Source organism: Sturnus vulgaris, chromosome 2 (genome assembly GCF_052056855.1).
Source record: "Sturnus vulgaris isolate bStuVul1 chromosome 2, bStuVul1.hap1, whole genome shotgun sequence".
Taxonomy (NCBI): Eukaryota; Metazoa; Chordata; class Aves; order Passeriformes; family Sturnidae; genus Sturnus; species Sturnus vulgaris.
Window position 1 is genome coordinate 117,254,876 of NC_142244.1, and position 9,734 is coordinate 117,264,609.

The 9,734-nt window shown below is 41.5% G+C and overlaps 1 protein-coding gene across 1 annotated transcript in view; it reads right to left on the reverse strand.

Annotated features, from left to right (window-relative positions):
* Nucleotides 1–6,857, reverse strand: part of DOP1B (DOP1 leucine zipper like protein B) — a 43,776-nt gene extending 36,919 nt beyond the window's left edge. The window contains exons 1-2 of the mRNA XM_014893195.2: nucleotides 6,700–6,857; nucleotides 4,104–4,270 (exon numbers count right to left, since the gene is read on the reverse strand). Of these exons, the coding sequence (XP_014748681.2) occupies nucleotides 4,104–4,241 (138 nt within the window). The 5' untranslated portion in view covers nucleotides 4,242–4,270; nucleotides 6,700–6,857. The remainder of the gene's footprint in view (nucleotides 1–4,103; nucleotides 4,271–6,699) is intronic.
* Nucleotides 6,858–9,734: the final 2,877 nt, after the last annotated feature.

Genomic DNA, 9,734 nt, shown 5'->3' on the forward strand with positions numbered 1-9,734 from the left:
CCAAATTCCATCATTTTAGAAGGTTGTGGTTGCCCCCAGAGTTCTCCCAGCAAATCCTGGCTGCTGCTTTGCTGCAAGGTTCAGGTTCTTCCCAGCTTCCCCAGAATTGCAAATCCAAGGATTTGAAAAGGTTTGAAAGGCATTAATTAACACAGGGGATCTCAAAGTGTTCACTGAAATAAGAGTGAGGTGATAATAGATTTCTAAATGCTAATTAATCTCCTCGAGTTGACAGGCAAAGTTGAGAAGTTGGATTTTTAAATATCCTGAGCTCCCACAAGAGAAAAAAAAGAACAAAAGAATGAGGATCCAGGAATGCTGGAATTGTAACTCTGGCTGGTTGAGATAAATAAACTTGAGATCCCATCCCACACCTTTTTTTCAAACATTAACACTTCAGGATGCTCAGAATTTCTCTGAAATTGGGCTATAAAAATACAGAATTCTTTCCAAAAGGGAAACTTGCTATTTTTTGCATGTGCCTTAAAATTAAACCACATGCACAGAGGAATATTTGTATGTCCTCAGTTGCTGGTTTAATCCCTTCTGCACTAGAAATCTGTTAAAAATAATGATAAAAACTCCATGCAAATCAAGGAAATATTTTTATTTCCATCATTAGAATTCCAGGAAAAGGCAGCATCAATTTCTAAGATTATCTTCAAATAGGAGATACCATAATTCTTGTTTAAACAACAGTGGTTGTGAGAAGAGGGGGAGAAGAAGAACCTGTGATTCTATTTTCCACTGATTCATTTTCCAAGTGAAAAAAACAATTCCTAACAGAGCTTCAGCATCCATAGAAATACCACGAATGGAATTAAAGTGGGAGAATTCATTTAAAAATTGGTTAGAAGGAAAATAGGAGCTGGAGTTGTATTAAAAAGTGGGGAGGAAGGTGGATAAAATATCCCAAACCCTGCACATTGCATTTGTCCATTGGGTTTGGAGAAAAAAAATAAATAAAATAAAGGAATTGCTCAAAAGCAGAAATAAGATTTGTCTTCACCATAAATGTATAACTGAGCCAGCAGTTGATATAAAGCCCTGGATGTCTGAGTTTTCATATGAAGCAAGTGGTTAATTAATGGCTGCACTCATTAAATCCCTTTGGAGAAGAGTCCTCCTCTTCTCTCCCCTCAAGAGCAGCCACATTGTGACACTGAGGGTTGCTGTTCAAACAATGATTGTGCAGCTGCAAGGACTTCTGGCCTTTGTTTTCCTTTCCCCTCCAAACACAACAAAGATTTAGGTGAGAGCAGCTTCACCTCCAAGAAAAACTTTCAGAACCAAAAAGTCTCAGATTTATTTTCTGTTGGCGGTTCGATTAAAAAAAAAAAAAAAACAAACAAAAAAACCACTTTGAAATTGCAGAGTAAAGATTAAAACTTGGATTTACAGAGCTGTGTTATATCTAAGGATAAAAACCAGTTTGAAAATGCTCTTTTAGAGCAAATCATACTAAAATTGCTAATTGGATTGGGTTGGAAAGGATCTTAAAGATGATTTTGTTCCAAGTTTTGTCGTGGCAGGGACACCTCCCACTGTCCCAATGTCCAACCTGGCCTTGGGCACTGCCAGGGATCCAGGGGCAGCCACAGCTGCTCTGGGAATTCTGTGCATGGCCTCAAAATCACAAATTTCAGGGATTTTTTTTTTTTTTAAAACCACTCCTTTCATTATTTCCTAAACAAAAATCCAAGATTTTCTACTCCTCAGTTCTTCATTTTGCCAATTGTGTCACTTATCTGCTATTTACCTACAGCCAGAGTTGAAATTCATGGAAAAAACATGCCTAGAATATCTGGATAAAAACCCCTAATTTAGATTTTCCTAACTTCATCATATTTTTATCCTCTTAATTGCCTGAAATTCCCTGCACATGAACATTTTATATATATTTGCTATTTGTTCATACTCTAAAAACAGTGACAGGTATTTTGGATCTAAAAAACAATGTTTAAAGCAGCTGCTTCATTTATAAACCCACCTCTACTCAACCAGCAGCTATTTTTAAGTTCAAAAGGCAACATCCCTCTACCCCAGCAGCTTTTTTAATCAAAGTATGAAAGTGATTTCTCACTGAAAATGAAGCTGAAACCTCTTTAAAACATTGATATCTATATTTACTGCCTGTCTCATTCACCTGTTTGCCTCTGCCCATTTATATTTTTATTGGAAATATTACTTTCCAGTGTTTCTCATTTCCCAGAATGATCTATTCCACCCACATTATTCAAAATAACCCCCCCCCCACCAAGATCTTTCCCTTGTAAGTTTGGGGTGTAAAATAAACGAGCAAAGTCTGCAAATTCTCTCATGTTCACAACTGGTACCTGCATTTTTTTTAACACTGAAGGGGAGATTGATCTCTCCTGACCTCAGAAACCCAAAAAACAGCCCAAAAAAAAAAAGGGTAAAACTGCAATAACTCCTCAGGCTCCCCATAAACCCCACGAGGAAAACACAAAATCTCAGGAGAACAATCCTCTGACCTACTTTAAGCAAGAGATGAGTCACAAAACAAGAAAATAGAAAATAAACCCCTTTATTCCCCTGCCTGTCTAAGGTGAAGCTGTCTGTGCTGAAGTGGTGTCAAGTCACATAAAATTCATCTCCCTTAAATGATAAAATAAAATCTCTGCAGATCTGAGCATTCTGATGTTGCTTCCCCTGCTCTACAAGAAAATGTTATTTGGAGCAACAGAGAAAGTGAAAAACAACTTCCAGTTTATCCTCAGTAGAACCATCGAGGTTGGAAGTGATTTTAATTTTAAGATCATCAAGGAATAATAGAGAAGCAGCAGAGTTGTTCCTCTTCACCGTTTTTTTAACTTAATTTTTAAGGAATAAGAGCCTGCCTTGCTTTTTCCAGACCTGGGATTACCTGTAGGGTGATGCCACTGAGCTTTATGGAAATAAGAAAGTGTTTGTGTCTCAATAATGCCTGCAGGAGAAAAAGTCTCAAAAAAATATTACACCTGTATGGGCAAGAATAGATTTCACACTGCTCTGGAAAAAAAAACTTCTGAATTTCTTGATTTCTTGTGTTTTGTCCTTCCCTTTTTCAGCATTTTCATGTGTGGTTAATCTCAGTTATCCCTGCACATAAGTGACTCCAAAGATCTTTAATTTTATAACCACGTGTAGTTTGTAAAAAACAATTTGATCTCCTTCCTGCTCATCTACAGGAAAAATGAGGTTTTTCTGTCAGAAACACCCTGATAAAACTCAACAATAATATTTATATTTGAGACCAAGCAATCCCAGGAGTCCAGGGAACGTTTAGTGACATCTTATTTTCCTTTTGGCAACACCTGCCCCTGATTTTCACATAACAGACAGGGGATGATTTGCTCCACCAATTCTTAAGCTCCTAAAAAGATTAAATCCATAAAACCTCCCCCCAGCAGATGGGCTGCTGGATCAGCTGAAAGCTTTTCCTTTGCTTTCTGCCCTGCTGCCACAGATTTTGGCAATTCTGTACCTGAAGAAGGGGCTCAGGTTTGGTGCTCAGCAGTTCAGTGTTCATCTAGGTCAAGATAAAAGATCAAAGCCTCTCACTCTTAATTATTTCATGTTTTCCCTTTTGGGAAAAACATTTTGAAGGCTTCTGGCTCTTGATAAGAGCCAGAATCATGATGAAAAACTGAAGGGAGAAATGTGGAAATTCTGTTTCAACATAATATTTCTGTCTCTCTCCATGGTCATACAAAAGACACCAAATTTCCCCAAATCCAAGGGGAGGGCACAGCCAAGTAAATGTGACCTTTAAAAAAAAAAAGCTTTGACACAGAAAAATATTCTAAAACTTGTCACTTCTCATTTTCTAGAAAAGATTTTTAGCTGCTTTAGAGTGAGGATTTCTTTGATGCAAAAATTAAATTAATTTAGTAGCATAAAGACAACAAATACCATTTGAAGGAAAACTCTGCTGGTTTCACCAGAACTTCTCACATTTATATAAAAAATATTGACTTAGCTCCTTCCATTATTTTTCTTGAGTGAATTTTCAATTTTTCCAAGTGCTGGAAGTGACAGAAAAATTCATAGCTACACAAATATGACAAATAAATGAGAAAAAAAATCCCTTTACACTGTACCTTATTGAGTTTGCCAAGGGAAGAGATCAGATCTGCCCATTCACTGGATGATTCAAAGTTCCTCAAAGCTTTCTCAATTGCTGAAGAATAATTCCTGTATCTGTAATCCCCAAGTAAATCCTGCTCTTCTGGATCCATCTTGGCTTCTCATAGCAAGGTGGAACCTCCTGGGAAATTCAAACATGCAAAGAGTTACAAAAAAAAAAATCACCCAAATTTCATTTCTGTCACACCTGAGATGATAAATACGGAGAAGCACTGACAGCACAATAAACAGATCACCAGAGCAAAATTTCAACACCGAGTTAAAAATAATTTCCTGGGCATGACTTTGTCTCCTCACTGCCTTTTCCAAAAGATTTTTCACTCCTTTTTTTCATATTTCTGGAATGTTTTTTTTTTTTTTTCCTCTTCCATGCAGGTGGAAATCACACAATAACAAAGGGGAAGATTCCAAAGCCTCCCTCCAAAGGATTTGGGGAGCTGGGAATGGCTTTCATAACTCATCCCCCTGTGCTCTGCAAGCTCACCTGGGGCATGGAATGGGAAATATTGGCTGTGTAAATACATTTTTTTCCTGAGGAATTCTGCTCCAGGCCTCTCAGCCCCCAGCAGAAGGAGCTCTCCCAGCTCCACTTGGCAGCAGCAGATGCTCAAGTGCAAGTCTGAGGTGTTGTGCCAAAATGCCAAGCCATGCATTAGAATCTTCCTGTGTTTCAACAGAACATAGCCATATATTTTTATATTTAAAAATCGGCTGTTCACACCTGATTTTCCTGTCTTTTGCAAGGTATTTTGGTTAAAAATTCAAATGCACCCTGGTTTAGAACAATGGAATCCAAGCATGGTTGGATTTTCCCTACTTAAAAATGCTTCCTTCTCTCTTTTGCTGCTTCTGACATCAGTTGTGTTAGAAAACATAAAAATATTCTTCTAGAATCGTTTAAATATGCCTGGGTTTAGGTAAAGGTCAATCCCTGCTGCATCACTGATACTGAATAGAAATCACAGCTCTGTAACAAAATATTTTACATTTCTGAAGGACATCTGCATTCAGTCTCCTGCTGTTTGGACACAGAAATAAACCCAAGCCATCCTCCATCTCCTTTAGAACACTAAATATGATGTAATAAACAACTTTAACTCCATCAGGAGAAGGGTTTTGGTAGGAAACTCTCAAGACCAAAAAAATGCTGGATAAAATGAAAAAACCAGAAAGGATTTTAAGTGCAGGTTTAAGCCACCTGAGCAGGATTGAGGCATTGCCAATAAAACCACTCTGTGCCAGCCAAGCCAGATCCACCTCCATGGAAAAATAAAATTATCACACAATGTCACCAGGGCCAGATTGGGCTGGCTTGTTTGGCTACAGAGAGGATTTAATTTTGACTTTATCAGGATGTCTGCAGTGCTTCTCACAGCAGAGAGAGGAAATCAGGGAATAACATTAAACTGGGATCCAACTCTCCTTGTTCAAAAAAAAGAAAGGAAGTCAATCCTCCCATAAAACCCAACAACCTGGAAAAGCTGCAAGATACTGTCAGCAAAAATTAAGAGTAATCTGATATAAACACTGGGCAAGAAATGGAACCTTATTTCCCTCATCTCATCTGAGGCTCTTAATCATGGGATTGTTTTATTGTTTTTACCCTAGAGAACAAAGCAGGAGCTGGGAAGTTTTTCCAGCAGCTTTGCTGCCACTTCCATGAAGAAGAGATTTGTCTGGATCACTTAGAATCAGGCAGCAGGTTTGCTGACAGGACACATCAATTCTCAAGATATTTAATTTGGATTTTTTTGCAGTGAGAAGAGGGGTAAATAGTTGATTTCCATTCAGGAAAGCAGGGATGGAAGTAACGATTTAGTGTGGATTGATATTCCTGCACCTCAGCTGCCAGATGTCAGCAAGGTTTGATAAAATCCAATAATGTAAATAAGGCAAATAGGGCATGTTTGTGCTTGGACACAAAGGCAGGAAAATAAATAATAATAGAAAAGAATTTAAAAGCCATACAAAAGCCACTTGCCAGTGACCTTTAGGCACATAACCCAAATCCCAGGTCACAAACTTCCTTAATAAATCCTGCTGTAAATATTTATTCAACTGATGGGGCCAGGCTCTTTTCAGCGGTGAGGACGAGGAGCAATGGCCATAAATTAAAACAAGAAATTCCACCTCAACGTGAGGAAAAGCTTCTTTCCATGGAGGCGGCGGAGCACAGGAACAGCTGGAATATGCTGAGCTGGGAAAGATCCATCAGGATCATCCAGCCCTGCACAGACAGACCCCGATAATCCCAACCCCGGAGCTCTCGGGGCCGTGTCCATTCCCTGGGAATGGCGCGGATGTTCCTGTCTGGAGCCATTCCAAACCCTCCTGTGTCACCTGCTGCAGGTGTCTTGACAGAATGGGGTGATCCCCTCCCAAACCCGGCCATTCCGGGATCCTGCCGCTGTGTCCTGGGGCAGCCGGGTCCCCTCCCATTCCCATTCCCATCCCCATCCCCATTCCTATTCCCATTCCCCATCCCTATTCCCATTCCCCATTCCCTATTCCCATCCCCATTCCCTATTCCCCATCCCCATTCCCGCGTACCTGCGCAGGGCCCCCACGGCGACGTGTAGAAGCCCGGGCGGCGACGTGTGGGAGCGGCTCCCGCAGTCCCTATGGAAAGCTGACCCTATAGAAGCCTGGCCCTATGAAAGCCCGGCCCTATGGAAGTAAGTCCGGTCCTATGGAAGCCCGGCCCTAGGGAACGCCGCCCCCGCCCGCACCGCCAGGCCCGCAGCGAGGCCCGCACCACCGAGCGCCGCGCGGGGAACGCCGAGGCATCGCGGTGCGGGAGAGCTCCAGCTGTCCCTGCAAGACGAGGCTGCCGGTGTTGTCACCCGCTGTGGTTGTCGCACGCTGTCGCTGTCACCTTTCTCCCGGCGTCACCCTCTGTCGCGTCGCGCCACAGCTCGCAGCGCGTCACCTGCGTCCCCCCCCATACTGGGCAGATGGTACAGCCCGGCGGGCGGGCCGGGGCGCTGAGCGCCCTCTGGCGGCGTGGGAGGAGACGGCGGCTCCGCACCGGGAGAACTCCGGGATGCACCGGGAGAACCTCGGGACAATCCCGGGAAGAACCGGGAGAACCCCGGGATAACCCTGGGAAGAACGGGGAGAAGCTCGGGAAGAACCGGGAGAACCCCCGGCCGAGCCTCTCCCTTCTCCCATGCTCTGGAAACAAGGACAGCGTCACCTGTCCCCGCCCCGCCGGGAGCCGCCCTGCAGGTAAAGGAGCTTCGCTTCTGCTCCAGCTGGATTTAGGGGGGGAAAAAAAAAAAAAAAAAAGCGTTTTTGGGAAATTTGTATGGTTTTTAAGAGAGGTCGGATGTTGCGTTTCTAGAGGGCTCGAGTTCGATGTAAGGAGACATCTGTTTGCTTGGCAGAAAGGGATTGTGCTGGAGGGTTTTTAGTCCTGTGATCGAAGCAAACCAAAGGAACAAACAAACCAAACAAAATCAAAATACCCATGGGAAGTAAAATACAGGATCCTAAAGGATTCATAGTATTTAACCTCGGTTTCTCTTCTCCTTCCCTTCTTTTTTTTTTCCTCTGTAATCCCTTCCCCTCTTCCTCCTCTTCCCCTTTGCCTTCTTCTCTTTTTTTCTTCCCTTTTCCCCTTCTTCCCCTCTCTCTGTCTATTTTTTAGTTTTGTTTTTTTTTAACATACAGGCAGAAAATCCTGATTATTCAAAGCATCTGGGAAAAAAAAAAAATCAAGGGAAATGTATCCATTTATTCAAGGTGAGAGAGGAGAAACTGTTCAGATTTGGATGGATACTGTTTCAGCAATGAGCCCTGATAAGTTACATTAAGTATTAAGTAACCCATTAAATATTAAGTTGCATTACGTTGAGTACAAGAAGTACAGTAAGTGTTACATTGATATACAGTTTTCTTTCCTTGGTACCTCCTGCCTCTCACCTTCCCGACTAGATTTTAAGAATTTAACCTTTCTAAATTGCAATGCCACCAATTCAAGTTTCAATTCCTAAATTTTACAATTATTCTTGGCAATGCTGGTCAGAGCTTCTAAGCACGTGCCCGACCAAGCAAATAATTTGTATTTTTTATTATTTTCTTAGGACATGATATTTGTGTCCTAAAATACAGTGTATTTCCTAAGATGTTTTCGAATTACTTTCTCAGGGGGTAGAGCTGGATGATCTTTAAGGTCCTTTCCAACCCAGATATTCTGTGATTCCATGGTTCTCCTTCAGGTGTAGTGCCATGCCATGAAAAAAACCAGTAAATCATGGATGGAAGTGTTGTACAGGACAACAGCTCGAGATTATTTCATGATTATTTCACCCCTTCCTAACCCTTAAACCTCACACTCAGCAAAGGTGCCAGAATCTGAGAGCAACAAAATAATTCCCACACCACAGACCTGAGAGAGGAGCAGGGGAGGCAGTTTAAAAAAAATAAATAAATAAAAGAGAAAGAAATAAATAATTGATAAATTTGGGTTGGACAATGGGAGCTCTGTGCAGAGCCCCTGCCTGGCACAGGCACTGAAAATTCCCTTTTCCAGGGGCAGCAGGGAATGGGTGCCCACCTGTAGTGGTGGGAGTTTTGTACCACTCCATTTGTGGTTTGTCTTAGTTTCTTTTGCTTTTGCTTAGAGCTAGGATGAAAAAAATACATGAAGGAAACTGATTTTTTTTGTGCTTGGGCTTGGTTGTTTATTAAATTTTATTAAAAAGTACAGAGTGTTCAGTAGCACTTCCAGCTACCTGCTAGAAGTGAGGGAAATGGAAAAATATTTAAGTTGTTACAAGGTTTTTAAAAGTTAAACAGAGAATTAATAAGAGAGTTAATAAGTGTTAACAGAGAATTAACACTTATTTATACTTTTAACTCAATAACTAAATTCCCATGACCTTCAGTGTGGCACTGACCAACCACAAACTATTATTTGAAACCTATGAAGAAGATGAACACCTAAAGAGACACCACTTAAAATTTTCTATTTTGTCTTATACCTATTATTTTATTATAAAAGCCTCAAATTTAAAACTCTTTTATTTAACTATACACCTGTGATTTTAACTTTATTACTTAAATTAAGAAGTCTTTTGTTAAGGCCTCAGGTCCAAAGCAGTGTTCTGCAGGGGGTCAGTGCTGGAAAGCACAGAAAGTTCAAAATCCCCACAAGCTCTTTCCTGACTGACCCACAAATTCTGCCTCTTGATCCCACCTCCAACTGCTGCTTCTCCTTCCCTGAGTCCCCACCACAGCTGCAAAGGTAGGAACATCTGTCCCCTGTCCTTCCTTCTGTCCCTCCCACGGGAAGTTGTTTATGATTCTGCAGCCATCACCTCCCACTTGGCTTCCTCACCCTGACCCAGAGAAGTTGGTTTAACAAATTTAAGAATTTGAAATGCACACAAGTGTCACAGGATGGTCTGGGATGAAAGGGAACTTTGGTTCCACTATCCCAGGTTGCTCCAAACCATGTCCAGCCTGGCCTTGGACACTTCCAGGGATGGGGAATTGATAATCTCTCTTTGCCACCCTCACATAAAGGATTTCTTCCCAATATCCAATCCAAACCTGCTCTTTCCAATTCAGGCCATTCCCCC